The sequence below is a fragment of the Falco biarmicus genome, chromosome Z (genome assembly GCF_023638135.1).
Source record: "Falco biarmicus isolate bFalBia1 chromosome Z, bFalBia1.pri, whole genome shotgun sequence".
Taxonomy (NCBI): Eukaryota; Metazoa; Chordata; class Aves; order Falconiformes; family Falconidae; genus Falco; species Falco biarmicus.
In genome coordinates, this window is record NC_079311.1 from 52,034,219 (window position 1) to 52,058,662 (window position 24,444).

Here is a 24,444-nt window from a genome sequence, read left to right on the forward strand (position 1 = left end):
TATGTGTATCAGAAGATACTTTATTGCCAAGAAGAACAAAACTGTTGCTGTCATGCCCGGATGTCTCATTTTAAAGACATAGCTTTTCCTTCACCACTTTTAAAGACCTGTAAATACAGCACTATAAAAAACTAAAACAAACAGAAGAAAAATTACAAAAATAAATTAGAAAAAGAAAAGCTGAGAAAGAGGAAAGCCCAACCGACAAAGGAGAAAATGTATTTGAAGCAACAGAAAAGCTATGAAGTGGAATGAAAGTATCATGTTATGTCTTCCTTCCAAATGAAGTTGGGGTGGGGGTGGAGTTTGCATATGAAATAAAATAGCAGCAAAGAAAAAGGGTAAGTACAAAAGGGTAAGTACAAGTGCATTTGTGTCCCTCTGGAACTTTATTAACCAAAACAGTAGTACTCATCTGAATCAATTTTGGGATGCCTATGCAGAGGCTGTGAGTCCTCCATAATAGAAGAATCACTGAACTTCTCCATATCTGAAGGGGTTTGGTGACCAGGGACATCATCCACTAAGGTGTCCAAATAACTCCCCACTGATATTCCATCCAGTCCATCACTACAGTCTTGTAAACTGTTACAGCTGTCATGAAGGGACGTCTCCTGACTTTCCAGCAAGCTGCACAGGCTGCCACTCAAGCTGCTACCTCTGCTGGCAATGGCTTTCTCTTCAATCATCCACTTGATTGATTCAATACTTTCATTGATGATCAGTAGCTGGCGCATAAGCTTCACATCAGTGGCTCGGAGATTAACCTACAAGGCAAAAGTGAATAAAAATATTACTAATTTTCTTCAAAATGGAACTCCAAATAGCAAGCTGAAGGAAAAGAATGGGTTAAAAAAAAACCACACAAAAAAATCCATCTTTCACAGCTAGGACAAATCATAGAATGATTTGGGTCGGAAGGCATCTTAGGGAACATTTAATTCCAATCCCCCTGCCATGGAGAGGGGCACCCTCCACTAGACCAGGCTGCTCAAAGCCTCATCCAGCCTGGCTTTGAACACTGCCAGGGATGGGGCATCCACAGCTTCTCCAGGCAACCTGTTCCAGCGTCCTGCCACCCTCACAGTAAATTATTTCTTCCTAGTATCTAACCTTGAATCTGCTCTCTGTCAGGTCAAAGCTATTACCCTGTGTCTTATCACTAACATGCCCTTGTAAACTGCCCCTCTCAAGGTACTGGAAGTCTGCTATAAGGTCTCCCCAGAGCCTTCTCTTCTCCAGGCTAAAGGACCCCAGCTCTTTCAGCCTGTCTTCATAGGAGAGGTGCTCCAGACCGCTGATCATCTTTGGGGCCCTCCTCTGGACCATCTCCAACAGGCCCATGTCCTTCTTATGTTGGGGACTCCAGAGCTGAATGCACTAGTCCAAGTGGGGTCTCATGAGAGCAGAGGGGGAGAACCACCTCCCTCAACCTGCGGGCCATGCTTCTTTGGATGCAGCCCAGGATGCAGTTGACTTTATGGGCTGCAAGTGCACATTGCTGGGCCATGTCAAGGTTCTCGGCCACCAACAGCCCAAAGCCTTTCTCCTCAGGGAATTTCCACAAGATTACACAAAGGTGAGGCCTAAGAGTTTTATTTGTTGCTTCTTTCTTCTCATCTGAAACATCACAAGCGTTGACAAAAAAAGAAAACAAAAAAAATATCTGTGTGACCTCCTATTCATCACATGAAAGAGGTTAAAAATGGTGAAGAGGCAGTCTGACGAACTGAAGATGATTCTAGGTTTGACCACAATAACAAGTGTGGAGAGCCAGAAGCTGCTTACACCCATAATGTGAGAAGATAACACTAGTTTGTGACCTAATCTACTCTGCAGCCCCTTCTAATAGCACCTCAGCACTACTAAATGTTTGACATCACAACAGACACACCTTCAGTCTCATCACTTCCACAGTAAGACCTCCACCTCTATGAACTTTTGCCATACTGCCAACATAGGGCATGCACGCTTAAAACCACTGGGAAAAAGATGCCAGTTGTTTCAGATTAACTCATAGGGATACCATGTGTAGCATGTAATTTGTGTCATATTTTATCACATGTTCTTATACCCTTCAATTGTACTTATCAAGCATAATATGTGCAGAGATGTCACTGATTTAATACATGCATTTAGAAAATACTTGCCCTTATACATAATTTGAGTGTACCTCTCTACAAAATGTGTGCCATAACATCTGATGTATGTGTATTCATTACATGCTTTTCCAAAGGACACTAACATCTTAACTTTCAGCTTATTAATTTGAAAAAAACAATACAGTATATAAAAAATTTCAATGTCTTCACTCAATTGAGAAATAAGGAAGAAGTAAGATCTGTTCTGCCAGACAATAGATGTTTTATACTATTCTCCTTGTCCACAACCATTATTCAGAAATACAGCATCTGTATTGTTCAGCCACAATGGACTGGAACGGAATCGGTATTGTCAGGAAGCAAAGACTGTGTCTTGTTTTGCCAGAAGTACAATATGGACACAGTTCTTTCCATACTCAAATGCTGTCTTCTCAATATCTGAAGTTACACTGACCTGGTACCATTGTTGAAGAAGTTATTTTAATGTGGTTTTATTCTGTTATATACTGCAAGGGATTGTACTAGTTCTGGCTGGGAAGCTTCACAGCAGCCAGTATGGGGCTGTGTTCTGTATCTGTGACTGAAACAGCGTTAACAGCATACCGGCATTTGAGCAGCTGCCGAACAGTGATCGCATAGCCTCAAGGCCTTTCTGTTTTTCACTTTGCACCCCCAATGATAGGCCGGGGCTAAGAAAGACGTTTGGATAGGACAGAGCTGGGACAGTTGACCAGAACTAACCAATTCCCTGCCTATATGCCCATTATATATGTTGTGCTCAGCAATAAAACCCATGGGTTTCACCTTTCCAACATAGCCATTGCTTGGGGACTGGCTAGGCATTGGTATACTGGTAGGAGACTGTAAGTGACTGACTTTGTATCACTTTTTTTTAATTTTAATTTCTTTCCTTCACTTATTAAACTACCTTTATTACAACCCGTGAGTTTTTCTTGCTTTTGTTCTTCCTGTTCTCTCTCGCATCTCACCAGAGGGGGAGAGAGAAGTGAGCGAGCAGCTGGTGGGTGCTTAGTTACCAGCCAGTCAAACCAACACAAACATACTTCAAGGATAGCTAGTAACAAACTGCCTATGTAACTCTCATATGCATTCCCAGCCTCCCTCCCCAGTCCCAGAATGACTCCTGAATTATCCTCAATCCACTATCACAGGATGTAACATAGCTAACCTGGCACTGTGCAAAATAGCTTTACCATTCACAGTTTTAACAATACTGCCCATCTATCATTGTTTCAGACGTGAGGTTTTGAAAACAGATTGACCATTTCACAGCCCTCCTGCTCAAGCCAGTTCTGCTACTCCTACCCATAAATCACGATAAACCATTTGCTCAACAACTGGGCTGTCATGAAAGCAGTAAATTACCCGACTTCTCAAATACAACTACAGACCTCAGCAACTTTCTGAATATAAGCCAGCTTGGAGACAGCAAATTTCCCAACAGGCCAATGAAGGAAATGTTTAACAGAGCTAGCACCAATATGCCTCTAATCAAACAGTCCCTTTTAAGTAGATGTCTCACATATTTCAGTTCACAGGAATAATTTTTTGCTCCAAATACATATATAGCTTCAGCGTTTCTGCAGAATAGCCTTTACTGGCAGTGTTTCTTTGCATTCTTGCGTACTTGAGTCCTCCTCCACCCAGCTACCATATTGTCCCAAATCTCCCATATCAACAGCGTGCTCCTCCTAAAGCAAACATTAAAAAGTAGCCCACTGTCATCTTTCTTTAATATGCTTTACTTAATCATCTGTTTGATAATACAAAAATGTCACTACATTTCTTGCCTCTTACCTGCTTTAGCACAGATACAATCACATTAGCTCATACTGACTTATGTAGCTGCAACCCTAATGTAGCCATTAGAGTACACAAGGCAGTTCCAAGATGGTTCAGCTAAAGGGATTAAACACAGTAAAACCTCATCATGTCTCATAGCTCCATTCCTTATGCACTGTTACAGATGCACTTCAGAAATATTCTAAGAGTTTATCATGGTTAATACAGGTATTTCAGAACAGTTTCTACAGCTGCTCTTTGAGTTAAAGGTAGAGCACAGCACCACCACAGGGAAAGTGCATGTCAGTATGTATCAGTCCTCAGCACAAGCTTGTGGTGTACACAGAAATTCTGACAAGACAGCAAGAAAGGAATTCTGGTTACAGGCTAGCTTCTGTATCTTTTTGCTTAGCTTATATAACCACAATAGTGCAGATCACCAGGAAATGTTTAACATTGAACAGCTAGTCATGGCAAAGAACAGTAATTAAATTGAAGTGACAGCATCTTTCAAGTAATGCAGTCTGCTATCATACATAGGTGGACAGAACAGATCAGCATTCAAACACAACCAGACCTTCAGTCTAGAAAGGATAACTGGCCTAAGCCACCTGCCTGTGCCTCCCTCCCTCTCATACTAGTTGTTCTAACAAGGTACTTTTTCCTTGCACAGCTAGCCTTGCTTATGGTCTTCCCTAAGATGATGTGCAACACTGTCATACCTTATACAAGAGACGTTATATATATACACAAACATATGGACGTCTGTGCACATACATATATACACATAAATATACAAGTATTCATATTATTTTTACACATACAGTGTTTTTAAGAAAGGATTTGGGTAGATTATTGGTTTTAGAATAAAACTCTTCATGACCAGGGCTGTTAACAAAGACAATTATCACTTCCTGGCAGTCTCCCAAAATAGTGCATGAGCTGTCCCTAGCCTGATCACTTTCCTTTTGGATCAAAATTGCACTTGCGCTCACACTACAGGCAGAACAGACTTGTTTTTCTGCTGCATGTCCTGCAGATATAGCTTCCAGTCACCTCCAAAGATAGCGGGTCCCCTTCCCCCCGCCCCCCACCCCCAATGACTAAGCTAAAAATTCTGTTCAATATATCCTTTTAATCTTTCAAAACTGCACCTCCAGTCCCTCTCTGCAGACTACTTCCTTCTAGATTCCTGGGGGGTCACATGCTGCTGCTTCTTTTAACTACAGGAAGTCTGCAGGGATATTAATGGTAACCATAAAATGTGGTCTGAGGAAAAGACACTCCTAAATTTATTTTAAAGGTACTAGTTTCATTTTTTCCTCAACACCTTTATGTTGTGTGCTGTAAAGAGCCCATAATGAGTTTGAATAACAAGGTATTTCCTTCAAGACAAATCTTTTTGGCAGAGCACAGAGAAATAAGTCACTGTAAGACATAAAAAACCCCTTAGAAGTTAATGGATTCAGGGAGCTATTTATGTCACTCAGCTCAGAAGTTCTGCTCTGCCTATGATCTCAGGCAGGATTCAAACACTGATCTAGGGTTGGCTACTATGTAATCTGTGTTTTTAAGGCAGTATAATTTTGGACAGATATTTCACAATAAATGGATGTTGGATGGAAACAGCAGCAAAATATGGCACCCTACTGAAACCTGTTCAGAGGTTCAGTGTGTGAGCAGAAGAGAATTAGCAAGTGAAGAGGTTAGATGAAACTGGAGCAGATTCCATCTGTTGTTAAACACTGCTACACCAGTCTGTATCACTGATTTTACAAACAGAATTTCAAACCAGTAGAATCTTTCCATGGCAAACAGGTGTGCATGACAACTACAATTTAGAAGTATTGATGCTACTGCTGTTTTCCTTTTTCTAGGGTGTGTCAGAGACAGCTTTCCACTTTCACATTCAATTTCTTCTATTTCCCATATCATTCAGGATGAACAGCTCTGTGGCTACCCAGCTATGCCTACCTCCCTTTTCTTTTTTTTTTAAAGGCAGGTTACCTCACTTTTCCATGGAATTTGAGGTGTTAGATTTTTAATATTTTTGTAACAATGTCCAAATAATAATTCATTTTGAATTCTGAGTATCCCTTTTGTCACAGAAGCTAATCTTATTCCACTTTCGTCATTACAGAGTAACAATTTTTAGAGTAACTAAGAAAATTAATTCCCAAGGAGAAAGGTGTGAGTGTGAAAAATAAAATAAACATTGATTCGCAACGTTTAATTATTTGAGTCTTACAAAGATACAGATTTAGTAAGCAGATACAAAAGTGTATAAAACTCGTCAATTAAACCTCATCAACCAATTATGGGAGAGATATATATAACAAGCTAAAAAGACCATAAGCAATCAATTTAAAGTACAAAATTCAGAATATGTGAATGCAAGATTATTTAATTGGAGTGACTGAGCTAACTCACACACTTACACACACAGAAGCTTTGTTTATTAAGCAACCACCTTAAAGTATGAGGTATGCCACCTGAAGGCTAGCAAGTTCAGAATGATACTACAATTGCTTCTCAACACCAGTGAGCTAACAAAATGCTTTTTTTCTGCATTTAACATGCGTAAAATAAAAATATAAATGACAGATAAGGGACAAATTTTTGCTCCATGAACACACAGGTTGATGAATATGCTGTGCATAAATGCCATCCTACTTAATTAGTAAATATGCATGCGCAGGACTTTAAAACCCTTGCCTACTTCAAAATTTTCCCACTGATGCAGGAAGTTTGCATTGGTTTCTTCATATAATTAAGCCACTTTGGGCGATGGCATTTCAGGATCCAGATGACAGCAGAATGCCTAGACTGACTTCTGAATTTGAACACTATCTTCAGTATCAACTGTCAAAAAGCCAGGAAGCTTTTAGGTGACACAGTGTAAGAACACGGGGTTACTATCTGTAGCTGGAAGGGATCATCTATGCACGGGTGGAACTATAAGTGCTTGTGTGAATGTTCTACATCCACTCTACCGCAAAGTCAACTTGCTTGGAATAACGGAGGCACTACAATAATTTGAACTAACCTAATCAACCTGACACTGTGTGAGCTCTCTCATGTCTTCATATGCATAAGCAATGGATGTGGTAACCAAAGTCTGGCACAGATCGAACCAACAGTGAATCAGCGTAGGTGCTCCATTGTTCATCATTATGCCATGTATGTCCGACTGATTTACCTCACCACTATTTTAGGTAAACTACATTTCAGTCAACAGTAATACATGTAGATCAACAGCTTTTTGTGCATCTAGTTTCTTGCAGCACAGCTTTGTGTTATAATTTATTGCTGGAACGTTTTCCCATTTCTTTCCTCATGTTTTTTAGGCTTGTGGTAATCTTCAGACAATGAGGCAGCACATACAAACCCTACATATACAAAAGGTAAATTGACCCACTGTTGATTTGTCATTGCAGTTTGCTGACCTAGTTTATTTCTGCAAACTGCGCAAGTTACACCAACCCTTCTCAGCCATACTTCCATCATGAGTCACAATAAAAACCTTGTGGCAGGCTACAGAGGCAGTCCTGATCACTTAATTCATGCCTTCTTCTGCAAAACTGGTTATTTATACTCTTGTTTCTCTTGAAGACTCCAAAATTGTTAAAACCCTCATAGTAGATTCTTAGGCAGCATTTGTTATTATCACTGAAGTCCCAGTTGTTCACAAAGTGAACGGTCATTAAGTCTTCAGTTTCTAACAGCACCCTTGACCTTGCTGGCTTAAGAAGCTCTAGCCTGGTCATGACCTTATTTCAACCTGATGCAGTTCCAGCGCGATCCTGAACCAAATGCTTATGACAAATACCTCTACAGTTCCTTCCATAAAATTTGGCAGCAACATAACAGCTTTGTGAGCAGTTCTTTTTAACTAGGAAAGACAAAGACAGACAGTGTGATTTGGCATCAGCCAGAAGAGGATTCCCCTTCTGTAAACAGAGCGTACCAAACACCCATCACCTAAAGCAAGGAAGCGGGCAGTTCAGATCTGAGCCACCACCAGAATAATCAGGAGGCAGAGCAACTTCATGAAGGAGCAAGTTAACTCGGTAAGCAGTGAGTGTAAAAAATTAACAGGTTTCAAAGACATTTATTTGTGCTACTATGGTTATCATCTGGTATAGGAAATCCCAATATTGCTGATTTACATTCGTCTTACAACACTCTTGTGTTATAATACCAATATATTTTGATATGTTCATTTTATACATACTAATCTCCTTCTGACTTCACAGGAAAATACATAACAAGTTATGCAACTGTTTAATTACATTATCTCTGTAACAAAAAAAGTGGATCTAAAGGCATCTTTCTACCTCCCTGAAATGTGCATGAGCCTTTTCTGTGGAGCATCTGTGGGCAGCTTGTCATTTTCATTAACACCCAGTAAAATCTCAATGATTTGGATGAATCATCATCATGGTTTAACACCAGCTGGCAAGTAAGTACCATGCAGTCACTTGTTTGCTCCCTGCCACTCTAGCAGGATGGAGAGGAAAATTAGGAAAAAGGTGAAACTTGTTGGTTGATCCAGGAACAACTTAATAATAAAAATAAAATAAAAGTAATAATAACAACAATTGTAATAAAAAAGGGTGGGGGGAGAGGAATAAAACCCAAAAGGAAAAGAACCCACCCAAGTGATGCACAATACAATTGCTGACCACCTGCTGACCGATGCCCAGCCAGTCTCCAGGCAGTGCCTGGCAGGCCCCGGCCACCCCCGCCCAGTTCATATACTGAGCATGCCACCCCATGGTATGGAATACCCCTTTGGCTGGTTCAGGTCAGCTGTCCTGGCTTGTCCCCTCCCAGTTTGCTGTGCCCCTCCAGCCCTCTCGCTGGCAGGGCCTGAGAAATGGAAGGTCCTTGACCTAGTATGAACATCACCCAGCAACAACCAAACCCATCAGCATGTTATTGACATTGTTCTCATACCAAATCAAAAACACAGCACTGCACCAGCAACCAAGAATAAAAAAATAACTCTATCCCAGCTGAAATGAGGACAATCATTTACTCAGTAGGCTACAATTTCTATTTTTTTTTTTTATATATTTATACTATTGAAGGTATCCTCTATGCTTAAGTAGAACACAAAATTCTCAGCACAAGAATCTTTTTCTTGGATGTTTGTTTTAGATTTTTGGCCATCTTTTTATTTTACGGTGAAAAAGAAGAAACAGTTCAAATACCTACTAAGTAAGTATGACTATGATTATCGGAAAGAAACATGCCATAATCAGAGAGCAAGTAATAGGACCACCCCCACCCCACCCCGCCATTAGTTAGTTAAGTCCCTATTTCATCAACTCCTCCCCAAATGAAAAAAAAAAAAACAAACCCTAAATCAGCTCTTTAAATACAGAAACACATCAGAATTCAGAGGGAGAAATATCCAGCCTCAGAAGGATGAATGAATATGAAAGGAAGGTCCTAAATATTTTAAAGCTTAGTTCAATGAACATTAAAAGGAGCAGCAAGGAAACGTAGGATTTTCCAAAGAGCAAAAAGCCTCTAATGCTATTGGAAGTTTTTACTGAACATTTCCAAATATCTCCTACTGCTGTCATAAAAGCAGCATCTGACCTTAGAAATGGACCTGCTGTGACAGAGGTGAAAATGCTTAGAAAAATCCATACTATGGACCCACATATGTTGACAGACGAGATAATAACAGCACAAATGTTCAGGTCAATACACAGTGGTAATAATCAGCTGTGGGTGTCAAAGTGTCATGGCAGACTGACAATCACAGCATCACTGTAGTGGTGTTCTAGACACCACACCACACAGGACTATATACATCTTCCACACCAACATGATATGGCACTGGGTCTCAACAGCGTAAATTTTATTTATTTTTTTTTTACCATTGGATTTAACTCTCTGCCTCATTTATGCTTGACTTGACCAAAACATGATCTTACAAATAGAGCGCAAAAGCTGGATAAAGTATCTGTTAATTTCTGAATTAGGTTTGGTTAATGAGCACTCCAGACCTGCTAATCCCTTTAAAATTCCTTAATATCAGTACTGGCACTGTGTAGGTATGCTCAAAAGCATAGAACTAAAATACAAGTGAAAGAATATAATGGGTTTTGCTTACAGGTATATTCAAAGTTTGAAAATGTTGCTTTTACCAAGACAGTGATCCTCACTTCATTATCATTTTTAAAAGGAAGGGAAAAAAATAATCAAGAAAAAACTTGCAACTTGTTTTAAGTCAGAACTGAGACGCGACATTATTGAACATAAAACACTGGAGACAAATCTGAACTTTCATAATACCACTGCAGAGACACATAAGATTAAAAAAGTGTAACATCTTTGTCTGAATCTCCCCAGAATTCAAAATTAGATTATTTTTGTAATAATTCTGTGGCCCTGGAAATTAAGTAGGTCCTGTTAAAAGTGTATTATTAACCTAATAACCAAATCTTTACTAAGAGGAAAATCCCACTGTATTTACTGAAGGTTTATATGAATAAGAATAAAAAGGAAATTCAAGACAGCCTTGTAATTTTAAGTGATCAAATGTCCTCTTAGAACTGCTTTAATAGAGTTAGAAAGTGATGTGCTGATCACTGGATTTTTCTTCCCCTATGAAAAAGTTATGATCACCATGTTTCAGCACTAAATCTTTTCACTTATTGAATAAAAATGAGTCAACATCTTATCAAATAAGGTTTGGGTTTTGTTTTTTTTTTTCCCTAATTTTAATCTGTGCTCTATTTGAAGTTGCATGTCTTTCAGATTCAGTCTTATTTTTTCTTTTAAATCAAAAACTTCAACCAAATTTCCCATTGTAATCACCATCCTGCTAAAATACATTTTGTACATCGGCTTTGTGCCCATCTGAATGTGGCAGCAAATTTGAGATCTTTCAGATAAAAGAAAGCAAAGTTGAGTATTTTGAATCTTTTCACCAAAAATACCCTTCCAAACTTCCAATAATCTATGAATAGTTAACTACTTTAGTTCTTTCTCACTCGCTAAGACTGTATCAAACAGCTAGCTGCCAACCTGCACCCAGGATCTCCAGGTTAAAAAGATAGAAGTAAACAAGAGGCTAGAACCATTTTTAGCAAGCTGAAACACAGAATTTGGTCAAAACAGTTAGCCAGGAAGGCTGCTGCAGGCTATCCTAGCTGCAGCTTTTGAGCCCTTTTGGCTCAAAAAGCCCAGTGACCCTTTAGCTCTCACAGAACACACTGCAGTAACGCGTTCTCAAGGCCACAAGGCAAGATTACCCAGATCATAAAGCGAAAGGATATATTATAAATTAAATAAACAGAAATCCTACGCTTGTCGCTAAGGTCACCTCATAAGAAGGTAGCAGCAGTAATCAGTGTTGAACTATAAACCTCAGAACAAACCCAGGCGCTCTAGGTACCAGCCTTTCCATACTATTTGATCCCTCCTCTAACCAGTAAACATCATTCACACCATATGGCGTAGCTTCTCCTACACCACTCTAGTTCATATCACATTGCTCTTTTTATACCTAAACCTGCTCTTGGTAAAGATTTCTACATAGCTGACTACTGGGGCAATATGGCTTGATCCTAGTCCAGCAAAGAATATTAATCATAGCCATCAGTGCAGTTACCAGAGGTATGAGTAGAGGGGAAGGAATCAGGGTCATTGGTTACATTTCCCATTTCTCCTTCCACTGAGGAAATGCTACCTACTAAGCTAGTTGTAAAGCAGAAATAAGGTGCAAGACTTGCACCAGATAGCTAGGAAAAGACAAATGCCGCCTTTGCCAATAATCAAGAGTGACCTGGGAAGTGAAAGTAGATGACAAGGGACACAATAGAGTTGAACTAGAGAAATACAGCTGTATTCAAAAAGGGCTGTTAAGGCTCTTCTGAAGTAATTTCACCATTAAATTTCAACAGACTACAAATTAATAAAAATTAAGGAGAGAAATGACAAAATCTTACATATCATATGGTGGTTTGGGCTGCGTTTCTTTTTTCCTCTGAAATGGGAGGACTGCTGCTCTGCACATAATTAGCTATATGCATTGATGGTCATTGTGAGCTACCTCATGTGCCTATGGGGAAACCAACTGTGCCTCCACTCTATTCCTCCAGTCACAGCAGCCACTGCTGGGTGCTAATGCAGGAGTACATAAATTCCATAGGCATGCAAAGTTTAAGAAAATTACTATTGCTTTGGCATGCTAGTAGTATTGCTCTTCTCTTGCAAAGAGGTTTTCCCTTCTATTGTTTCAGGATTTAGTTTTCCACAAACCCTGTAATGCTAGAAATCTGTCACAGGCCACCACTTGAGGCTAAAATATTTCAGGGTATGGCACAATTGTCCCATGATATATGGATAGTCCATTAATGGTTACAGTGGCTGAAGTGGCCATGTGAAGGCAAAATGTGTTTGTAGTCACAGATCAGGAGAAGTCTTCTAAAATTATCACTTGGACTTCATGATTGCTTCTCTCTATAGTTTTAAGATGACTAGAACAATAGTCTAAAGTCAGAGTTTACCATGACTCCTTGAATGACTTCTCAATGTTGTCATGTTTTAGCATGGATGCATCCAAATTCTGTTAGAAAACCTTCTGCCCATGGAAAGGATTCTTCAGTATTCAACTGCATTAAAACATGACACTACCACTGTTTTATCATGTACTTTGTTCAAAACACACATCATTTGTTTTTGCCCAAAAAGGAAAGCTGTATAGGTCTGGTTGCTGATATAGACCAATTCAGGCTTATGATATAGCTGGAACAGGCCTTCTCCAGCCACCCTTCCAAACTTCACTGGTTTTCTAAAGAGATGGCAAACCAATGCACAACCCACTTCTGCTGGCACAGAAATGCTTCACTGTTTCCTCCTTGCTATCAGGACTGTTTCCTAGTAATTTAGGATTATTGGAAAGGTCAAGGTCAGAATCTGAAGCTCCGTAAGTTTTTTTTTAAAAATACTGTTTACTGAAAAATGTATAAGAGGGTTGTGCCCAATGTTTGCTATGTTTCATAAGCACATATAAGAGTTACAAAAAGCAGTGCAACCCTTTCAAATAAAACACTTCTTTAAGCCAGTGGAAACTGTAGTAAGACAAAAAAGCCTCGCTTAGATAAATGCAAAGCAACAGAGCTATTCTACCTTTGTTTCTACCCCAAGGTAAAAATGTGGGAGCTTGGAAACACTCAGCACATTTCTTACATTATAATTCCTGAATGTGTGCTTCTTTCTGTATGGAGACAGGTAAGTTTCATGGCCAAAGCAGCAATGCAATAAAATTACTCTCCTTCTGGAAGCATTTTAGTCATGAATGCAGCTAGTATCTAACAACAGTGAACACAAATACAAATTAAGCCATTAAACTGTTTATAAAAATCTGAAACTCCCAGTAGTTAAAGAGGAATTTAGCACTGCTTTGCAGACACTAAATGCTTTTGCTTCACCTGGTACTGTACCCAGCAGGGTCATACAGTATTAAGAGAAGTTTATTTTAGAGCACAGCAAATGAAACATTCAGATAACTTCTCCTAGTAGCTTAGCTAGTGTGTGTTTCCTGTTAAAGTAACAAATGTGCCATACCATTCCCTTAATAAAACACAAAAATTAAGAAATGTCAGGTTGGTAGGGAGGAAAGAGAAGGATTAGGTTGCTGACAGCAGGGCAGCATAACTGTGCCAGTATTGCTGCTCTTTGTGTTTAGGGAAGCTCTGGGAAAGGTTGCATATTCTGTCAAAACAGAGTAGCTAGCTTTAACACTTGATGTATATATACTCTTTACTGTCCTCTCCTTATTTTCTCTTATGGCAGGAGGCAAAACTTTGGAGCAACTTTGAGAGGGGAATCCTCAAACACATTTTATTCCACACAGTCATCCGCAGGTAGGCAGAGGAACTCACTGCTGGAACACAGCACAGGTTATTTTTGAAATAAATGACCATCCAAATATGCTTCTAGATTTGAAAAAAAACCTTGAGCTGTGTTGTTTATACTTTTCAAAACTGCTCAAAGTGGCTTACAGGCTCTCTGGATGCATTTTGGTCACTTAAGTTTGGTTACCCTCCAGACTAGGGTTCTTTCCAGTTGGTTAATCATGAACACTCCCCTGACATAGTCTGGCATCTCTTGAAGCTTGCAAACTGCTCGGAGACATTGAATGAACAGCTTTTGAGAAGTCATTGAAGAGAACGCCTCAGGATGTACCTACCAAGCCCACCAGTTGCTTTGGACACAACCCAGCTCTCACTAGAGACAAAGACATGGAAAGACATCCATTGACACCTAAGCTCTAAATGGCTGATGACAAAAAGAAAGCATGTTAAAAGCTGTGAAAAACAAAGAAGATTATTTCAGTAAGTCAGTTAAAAATCTGTCTTTAAACCACATCCTCCAATACTGGTTACTTTAAAGAACAGTCTAGACCCATTGCACACACCAGTCTTAGTGATGTTTTAATTTGACATAAGCCACTACATAGTTGTGAATTCAACAACTATTGAAATCAGTATCCTAATCAGACACCTATCCGCTACAGGCAAACAAAGAGCAATACCATGCTGATTACAACACAACAGTTTCAATGGATGCATACAAGAATATTCTCTCTGTCATTCTAGGTTTTACTCCTAACACAGCTACAGTTTGCTAAAGACTCAAAATAAGAGCATACTTGGCTCTAGGGGTACCAAGGCCATTTGTACACTCACATGGCTCAGCATCATGGTACAGGGTAAAATCAAGCTCAGAAAGCAACTTAATCCTGGGGCAAGGTGTACTTCCTTCATAACCAGCTTTACTATAGCCAGTGCAGGTACAGAAGGTTTCCCAGCTAGATCTGGTTTGTAGCCATTTAGCTGATAAAGGAAATACCCCAAATGTGCAGGAATGTTTTATCTTCTACATTAAAGAAACATCATTACTTTAATTATTAATCTCCTCCCTGGCTGTTATTGCAGCCATATATTTCAGAACAAGTATTTCAACTTCTTCCTCAAACTCTGCAGCAGTCACTCCTACCTAGTTCTCTCTCCAATTCTTCTCCAGTCCTCGAGAATGTATTCTGTCTGCCACAAAAAAAAGCTAAAGAGATCAAGATTCAGAGGTGTAAAATTTTTAGTATTACAATTCCCTTTTGCAACTAATTGAAGTTATCCAATGACAAGGATGTTATTTCAAAACTGCTTGAAAACAACTGCAGTATGTACAAGGATGCAAGGGAGAACAGCTAGAGCGACCAAATACCTCCACACTAACAAGGAAAAAAGGTAAATGAAAACCTTACAGAGTTTGGTGGGTTGTGGGTTTTTTTGCTGGTGGTTCCCCCCAAGCATTTAGTAAACTAATAGGCCAAAACTGGATAACCTTGCTTTTCAGAGTTGCTATGCTGATGGACACCCTCACATTTCAGTTCAAATTCAAGTTTCTCCTGTTTCCTCCTTTAGTTGATTTTAACGTTTGCAACTAACAGCTTGTACAGCATTGTAAACAACGTAACAGCTTTCTGAGAAGCCTGCAAAAAGCCATTTTTGTTGAAACTATTCTAGAGCAGTATTTGGTCAAGCTACTTCTGAGTCATCACAACTTCTAAAGTCATCACTTTCCTTTATCCCTCCAGCACAGAAGGTCTGCATTCACAAAAGCCATGCTAAGGTTTCAAGTATTGCCTATTCCCTGTGTTTCACTAACAATTTAAAAATACTGACAGAGAAGATTACAGACTGTGTAGGGGACATATCTTCTTTATTGGAGGTGGCCTCAGCACTGCTACTTCCAAAATACAGACACTGACACACCCATGCCATCTTAGGGTCCATTGTCCTACTGGATACTAGCTCTCATTCCACACCAGCAAGGATAACTGCATGGTTGAAGCCAAAATTCAACACCGAGAACAACTGGTGTGAAGGCAAAAAGAAATCCACCACGGGTAAATGCTTGTAACTAGCAGCCTCACTTACGACAGCGAGGGCTGGAAAACCAAGGCTGCAAGTCTGCCTTTATAACAAGTTTCCCCTTTTACTATGAGATTGACCATATTTTTTCTGTTCAGAGCTCTTCCACCTATACAAACAATAATCTGTGAACCATCTTTTGGAACTGCTTACGTGCAAGATGCCCAAGTTCTATGGTTATAAATGTAGGCGAAAATCCAAGACAGAAATTGTACTCAATTTTATGAGATTCCAATTGCTTTCCATCAGTTCAGATCCTCTATCTTTTTACTTCTGTAAGTTCGTCCTCATTTGCTCCAGATACCAGCATCCAGCCCCTCTTCCAGGCCATGGACAAGTAGGAAATCAACATGTCTACTGTGGAAGGTTTCCTAGGTTTTGAGCTTGAAGGCAGAGAACAGACAAATGATCTTGTAACCTTTAAAAAATGAATTAAAACATAGTCTTTTAACTGTTTACTGTTAGGGGGAAAAAGTATCAAGGACTAGAAATGCACTTATGGGCCATCACCTCTGTTAAGTATATTTAGTTGGTATTGTGCATTTCAAGTTTTTCTTGCTTACACAGAAAAGGTACTTTTCAATTATTGTTAGCCGTAAGTATCCACAGAAAAAAAAAAGTACCCACACAAAATTATGATGGTCAAAGGGCTGGAGAACCTGCCTTATGAGGAAAGACTGAAGGAGTTAGGTCCTCTTTCCCTGGAGAAGGGAAGTCTTGTGCGTGGACCTCATCACAGTACTTTAAGGGCAGCTACAAGGAGGATGGAGGCTCTCCCTTCAGAAGGAGCTACGTGGAAAAGACAAGGCAGAAGTTACACCTAGAGAGGTTTCATTTTGATATAACTGTGATGCATTCAGTGAGGACAACCAACCACTACGACAACCTTCCCAGGGATTTGGTGGAGTCCCCATTGCTGGAGGTCATCAAGATGTGACTGGACAGGGTGCTCCATAATCTCACCCAGACTCTCTTTTGCATGAAAAATTGAACCAGATGACCTTTTCCAGTCCAGACTATTAAAATCATGCTGTTCTGATTTAATCAGAAAATTTGTCATCTATTTGCTAAAAGCTATTGTAAGTCACTTAAACTGCAGAGCTCTGTGCAGAAAGGGTTTAGTTTTCATGTCTTTTCATTACACATTATCAACAAACAGACTTTAAAAGGCAACTTCAGAGACAAAATACTTCCTCTAGCCTTGAAACAAAGTAATCAGGAAAGAAATATCATGAAACAGTAAGACATATTCTTTGAAATGAGAGCTGGCAAAAGTCTACCTGTACATGATACTGAAAAGTTGAAGACAAAATTCTAATATTTGGTTTGGAGTTTTATAAAGCAGGCATTCTTTATTTTCAGTGCCAGATGCATGGGGGGATAAGTTCTGTCCAACATGCATACTAACTCTGCTCCCTGTTTATCTTTCTATGGCTGATCTATACATATTAATAACATTTCTGAGAAACTATTAGCATATTCATTACAGTTCCATTAACTACTTATTGTATCTACACTCTTACTACATGTGTGTGGCCCAATGGGTTGGGGGTCCTCTGGTGGTAATTTGGGACATCTTCATCCTTTCTTCATCCTCTTTTCCATCTTCCTCTTGTTCTTTTCATGACCTTCTCTTCTTCTGGCTCTGTTTCAGCACTTTTGGCTCATGTCTTGGTTTCAGACCCATTCTTATCTACTTAGTAGCTAAACTATACAGTGCAGCGTTCTAGTAGTAGCTGAACTATATAATACAATGTTGTTCAGCTTGGCCATGTCATCGGTACACAGTTGCAACACTTATAGTTAAGCACACTGGTAAAATTCCTCCAGTATCACACATGGCAGTCTAACTGGAAGCCTTGAGTGAAGTATCTCTGATTGTTGTGATAACTCATGCATGGGACAGAAGCACCTGGTATCTCGCACTGATGCTCTTAGATAAGGTATCAGCAATGTTCCACAGACTCTTGGTGAAGTAGCTAGAAACGTAAGCACATACTCATCAGTACTTCCTGGGGATGTAAGCACTTCAACAGCTGCTGTAGCTGAATCAGAACAGCTGGAAGGTCTAAGAGCAACATGGAGATGGTTCCACAATTCAAATCCTTTTGCCAGGCACCATGTGAGATCTGCCAGTCAAAAGATATGTTTAAAATTGCATTAATTTAAATAAACTTGCTCACCTTCTCCCAAAGATACTCTGAAAAAGTGGAAAACTTGGTAAAGTTCCAGTACTATAATTAGGTTACAACTTTTTCTTGCTAGATTGGATCATTTTCCCTAAGGATCTATCTACAAATCACTTTTAACACAATTATCCCAATATCACTGCCCAATCATACATAAAACTTACAAACTCCTCTGCCACATCAAGCAAATATGAGGGTACAAAGGAGAGAGCTCATTAGCAAGACCCAAGATTACCAGCTTTTTCAGTGCACTTCAAGAGGACTTGGAGAAATGGATATATTTCCATTTCTGTATGCCTTCTTTCTACTTCCAAGAAAAGCCTCACTTCAGGGATTCACTGAATCACTAACCAAGGTTAATCAAACTCTACTACACAGGCTTGAGGCTTAGCCGCTAGTAATTCTATATTTATGATTTTATCTTCAATCAAGTTTTTAAGCAAAAATTCCCATTAATCTAATAGAAAACCAGCACCTGATACAAACCTTTGCAACTGCTGACTAGACATACTGAACCAGATCTTGGCTTCAATTAAGTCAGTTGGTGTTATCACACAAAACAGTGGAAGTAGCAGCCTGTACCTACAGCATGTGTTAAAGAGATGTTTCAAGTCACAGCTGTTGACTTTTTAAAAAGGCTCTTTAAAGAATCTAATCAAGGCAGACCCCCCACACTGTGGATCTAACAAATCTAAGCAAATTTAAGTTGTTCAAGCTCTTAAAAGCTGGTAGAATAGAGTCAAAGCAGCTCTGCCCTCCAACCTGCACCTTCATTTCCATGCTAAGACTATATTAAAAAAAAATACGTAAGAATGAGAAAAGGACTGGCATTGTAATGATCATATTTATCTAATTTCAATCAATAAAAAATACTTTTAGTTCTTTGGTCTTTACTTTTGTCAGGGCTCCATATTAATCAGCCTTTTACAAATACACTAACACAGAAGTAGAAGAACAAAGGGGGAGAAAACTCAACTAATGAGAAAGCATAGGAACATGCCTCTATCCCAAATAAGCTTAAGCTTAAGTCTGACACACTCAGCTTCTTGGGAATAGGGCTGTTTCCATTTCTTTATCCCTTCACCCTAAGAACTGCTGCGCTGAGAATACCCAGTTCAGCCTTCAGACTCATTAACAGTATCTGATCCTCAACAGTGCTTACTGGAAGGAATCTCAGCTAAAAGTCCCAGCAATGCAATCTACCTCTCACCTCCAAGACACAGTTTACCTTTTCTGCCCAAAATATTTTTATGCAAAGCATGCTACTTTTTTTGCTGCATGTAATGCAGACTATACTCTGGCTTTCAAGGAAACAAAGAGTTGATTTGGGAAACTTGAATGAAAAGAAGAAAAAACACACTTTCTTTAGTTACTCTTTGAGTATCCCCAGAACTTTTGAAGGAGAAATGAGGATTTTTAAGCAGTATCATTTTGGGCTGCAGAATGAACCTCACTGATAATTTACTGCAGTGCGTAGCTGTTGAAGTCATGTGTATTGAATGGTGACCTTAGAAGCATGACACAACACAAACAGGACTGCAGCTATAAAGGATTATTAATGCCCCAGTGGAAGATTCAATGTAAAAAAAACCACAGGAGGAAAAAGTTTAATATTAAAATTACGACAAATTTAATACTGAATCAAGGGCACATTGGCTAGCAGGAGGCACTCCTCACGTCCTAGGCTGACCAGAACACAGCGTTTTGACCCACACGGGCAGTTACACCTTGCTTCTCCTGTTATTTGATGGTCTTATGCCTTAAAGGTTTTCAGAATCCAACAGAGTCTCCACCACAGCCTTGGTGGGGCAAACTGAAGGTAAAGGAGGGGAAGGAGGCCTGGCAGGTCCATATTTCAAGAAAGGTACTCCATGGTGCTTTGTGTGATCCAGTGACTACCAGCAAAAATAAAGCTTGAGGGCAAAAGAAGCATACAGTGGGAGCAGCAAAAGGATCTGAAGCAAGGTGCAAGCCTCAAGGCCTTTAGTTAGCAGATGTATTGTTGCTACACACACCCCTCCCTGATCTGTAAGGTGCTTCAACTTACAATAAAAAACAGCATTTCAAATCAAATATTGACACATTTATATGCTTATCTCTTAACATTCCCCTGCAGCAGATGACACAGGAGAGGTGATCACTTCCACCATTTCATTCACGCTTTTCCAGCCCAAGGTCATGGCAACTTGATGAGAGGGAGCTCCCAAAGCTTCCACCATATCTCTCTTCTGAAGAAGTATCCAGTCCAACAGCTACCACTACTTTGTTCTGAAGCAAGACAAGCACTAGTTTCTCACATATCAGACAGATGGAAGAACAGAAGATCATTTTATTTGGAAGGACAAAGTGTGCATTGGCAGGAAAGGAGATGGCCCACTAGTTTTAGATGAATGAAACTTTCCACCTACTTCCACTCCTGTACATCTGAATTTACTCTGGGCACTGGAAGGATTAAATGCAGCCTGAGATAAGGCTTGGTGTCTACTCCCGAGCATTACAAACAGGTTAAGGTAAGCTTTCCTTGTTCTTTACTGTCAGGGGCCAATCAACAGGATGTCAGGGAACACAGTGGTATTTTATAGTAGCTATGAGCCAGAAAATAATGAGAGAACATAGCAAACAGTAAAATACCTCCTTAGCAGAGTACTGTGCCGTAGTTTAACTCCAGCGAGCAGCTAAGCACCTCTCCGTCATTTGCTCACTCCACCCTGATGGGATGGGGGAAGAGAATCAGAAGGGTAAAAGTAAGAAAACTCATGGGTTAAGATAAAGATAATTTAATAGGGAAAGCAAAAGCTGTGCATGCAAGCAAAGCAAAACGAGGAATTCATTCACCACTTCCCATGGGCAGGCAGGTGCTCAGCCATCTCCAGGAAAGCCGGGCTCCATTTTGGGAAGACAAAACACCGTCCCTCTGAACATCCCCTCCATTCCTTCTTCTTCCTACAGCTTTATATACTGAGTATGACATTATATAATATGGAATATTCCTTTGGTCAGCTGGGGTCAGCTGTCCCAGCTGTGTCCCCTCTCAGCTCCTTGTGCCCCTCAGCATCCTTGCTGGCAGAGTGGGGTGAGAAACCAAAAAGGCCTGGGTGCTGTGTAAGCCCTGCTCAGCAATAATGAAAAAATCCCTGTATTATCAATGCTGTTTTCAGGCCAAATCAAAAATATAGCCCCATACAACCTGCTATGAAGAAAATTAACCCCACCCCAACCAGCACACACAGTCAAGAGCTTTGGGATCAGCATGATTTAAACACAATGATAATGCAAAATATACTAAGGCAGTATCTTTGTTTATCAGATTTAGTTGAAATTTGTCAGCACAGACACAGTCATTGTGACTAACAATAGCTGTGGGAAAGGACAGAAGTTGAGGTGCACAACTGCACAATTTGTATAAAGCAGTTAAAAAAACCCACAACAAAACACAACAGAAAATAGCCACATCTGTCCAAAATATCTTCATTAACAAGAACAAGAACACAAGAAGATAATGAAACAGCACTGCTCGGCATCAGAGATCAAGATGTCAGCGCAGTAGTCCATATCAAGTTTTTATATGTGACCAAGAGAGGAAAGCACGAATAACCTAGTTTTGTAAATGCTTACAAAAAAGTTTGCTTGCTTGCTTCAGACTTCAGACAAAAAAAAAAAGCACAGATGTGACTACCTGAAGTTCAGTGAGTGGGCTGCAGAAGCTGCCATCATAGCACAACTAGAAAAAGAAAGCTTGATGGATGACACTTGACTTTCTAAACTTCTAATCTTTCCATTTTTTGCAAGTTTACTACTGCAGCAGCTATAAACTACTTTGCTACATGTTCAAGGCCTCTTAGGCCTTGCAGCAAAGCCAAAGAAGAATATGTTAAAAAGTGGTGTAAAATAATAAGCTAGATAGAAGTTTTGGTTCTGTTTTAGGAATGATGTGCAGTTAAAAAAAAAAGTGAAACATAGAAGGAAACTACGATTTTTACCCAATATTGTTCTTAAATTGATCAGATCTGTAAAATGTCACAAAGCAAGCTGCAGAGGGGAAAGCAACAGATTAATAACCTTCAGAAAGTTTAAGGATAGAGGAAAATCCTTACGTTGCTAAAGAGAGTAGAGGAAAACCCCAGGAAGACTTCCATGCTCTGGACTACTGAAGACAGCTGAAAACATGAAAGATATAGTGTAGCCATGCTTCACCTTTTACAAACAGTCATTATATTGGTGGTTTAAAGGCCTGGACAAGAGACTAGAAATCAAACAGGGGAAAAGTGTGTAACAGAATTCCCCTTACTTGGCATGAGCAATGAGTTCAGCTGTGAAAGTCAGTTATTTAAGTGACAAAGAATAGGAGAGGTCAAGGATGTTGGAACTAAAACCTTCACATTGAGGGCAGGGAGGAAAAAAAGAAACTAAGTGGCAGGAGGAAGAAGAGGCAGATAGAAGATTGTAACATGAAACTTGCAAGTGTCAAGTAGGTGAAGAGACCAATTAGAAAGGAAAAGGTGATGAGGGCAAGTCACTCATTTTTTGCCCCCCTTAATAGGCCTGTCATGACATGTCTAGACAGCCACGCCACGTACTCTGGCTACCTTATTTATTTCCTTTGCAGTCTGCCATCCCTAACAGTTTTTTACCTGCAGGTCACTCTACAATGCTTGTGCAAGCTTAACACTGAAAAATAAATATGAGATATGCTGACAATGTGGATCAGTGTTAAAACTGAAATTCACAGCGATCATTGTGATTTTTAGTTTGATTTGTGAGGATCTCTTAAACCATATGAAGCCACAGAACAGCAAGCATGATTTGTAAGTTACATCTCAAGATTAACATCATCATCTTGGCTATCCCCTCAGAATATCCATTCTTGATTTCTCTCCCCCCCAACATGCTTATTTTTTTAGGCACTCTTACAAACCCACCCACCTTTTGCTTATCTCTCTATCTGTGTATATATGTATCTATCTATATGTATGTAAGGCTGCACAGGGACTGATGGTATGGCATTTACTTGTTCAAATAGGATGAGATTGCTTTGTTTGCTGTAAATGGCTAGGCTCCAAGATAGTTGCATACAGTCATCTCAACAGATTGCCAACAAAATCCTCATCCCAACAAGATCAAATTCCATACTGCTTTCAAATAATTTTAGTGGCAAGAGCTATGGAAAGAACTGCTACCAAAGAAAGTCTTCTGGGACCTCACATAACAACGACACTCTAATAAAAAGTGGAAGCCAACTACGCCTGCACATGTGAAATACTCTGCATCATCAGAATCTTGTCTGCTGAGTGTTCACTAGTTGCTTGCTCACTTGCTTGCAAAAAGTTTGTTTGCCTTAAAAAAATGATGCCAGTTTTACAGCACCATCAAAAAAAAAAAGTTAATACTGAGATGGTGTCACACCAAGTAGGACAAGCACCTGCATTAAGACAGCAGGCACATCATCAGTTCCGAATTAAATACAGCACTGTCCCATCACAGACCACCGGCAAAAAAAACAACCCCTCTCAGCCAAATTACCAGTAGTTGTTTGCTCAAGAATCACTGTGCATCTTCTGCAGCCTGTTTGGAGTTAAGGAAGTCTCTGAAGACCAACGTCCAGAAATTGAGTCACTGAATAGCAGGCCAAATTTTCAGCCCAAAAGATCCAGCACCTCGTTAGGCATTACTCATCAGCAGGAAACAGGTGCGATGCAGAAAAGCCATTTACAACGGGGGGGCCGCGCGTTATTTTCTGCACTGACGCCCCCGCTGCCAGCGCCTCTGACGACCCGACGCGGCGCACCGCACCGCGCCAAACCCCGCCGCCGAGGGGCCCTCGGCCACTCACCATCTCCTGCCGCAGGAGGTGAAGTTTCGTCTCCAGCCGGGCCAGGGCGGCGGCGCGGCGGCTGCCGGGTGCTGCGGCGGCGGGGCGTCCCGGCAGCTCCTCCCCGCGCAGCGGCCGCGCCAGGCTCTCGGGCACTTTGCGCCCCAGCTTTTGCTCGACGTCGCGGAGGTCTGGTGGGACGCCGGGCTCCATGGCTTGACCCGGAGGGGCCCGCGGCAGCGGCGCCAGCACTACCTGCGGCCGCCCGGCCGCCGCGAGGGCGCGGAGGCGCGGTAATCCGCGGTGGCGCCGGGGCTGGCGGCCGAGCCTCGCAGGTGACCCGCCGCACACATGTGGATTTCCTGGGCCAGCCCGACCCTCCCCCCGCCGCCCTGCTCTGCCGCGGCCCCGCTGTGCCACCGGGCGCAGAGACAAAAGCAGGAGGGCTGAGGCGACGGAGAACCCCCCCGCGTAAGCCAAGGGGTGCGGGGGGCGCCCCGCCGGCGGCTGCCTGGCGGCCGCCTGCCCTGCCCGCCCGCCCTGCCGGCCCGCTCGCACCGGGACCCGAGTCATCGCGCGTC

General features: G+C 40.8%; 1 protein-coding gene across 1 annotated transcript; it reads right to left on the reverse strand.

Annotated features, from left to right (window-relative positions):
• Nucleotides 1–24,444, reverse strand: LURAP1L (leucine rich adaptor protein 1 like). Its single transcript, XM_056325563.1, has 2 exons — nucleotides 23,885–24,444; nucleotides 1–767 (listed from the first exon to the last, which is right to left on the reverse strand). The coding sequence occupies exons 1-2, from the start codon at nucleotides 24,434–24,436 to the stop codon at nucleotides 393–395; spliced, it is 927 nt and encodes a 308-aa protein (XP_056181538.1). The 5' UTR covers nucleotides 24,437–24,444; the 3' UTR covers nucleotides 1–392.

What these genes read in the sequence shown, in the direction of transcription:
- LURAP1L (XM_056325563.1), bottom strand. Translation starts at nt 24,436, where the DNA reads ATGACTCGGGTCCCGGTGCGAGCGGGCCGGCAGGGCGGGCGGGCAGGG. An exon ending in ACCTCCTGCGGCAGGAGATG is followed by an intron (nt 768 to 23,884) that starts GTGAGTGGCCGA and finishes TTTGCCTTGTAG; the next exon opens with GTTAATCTCCGAGCCACTGA.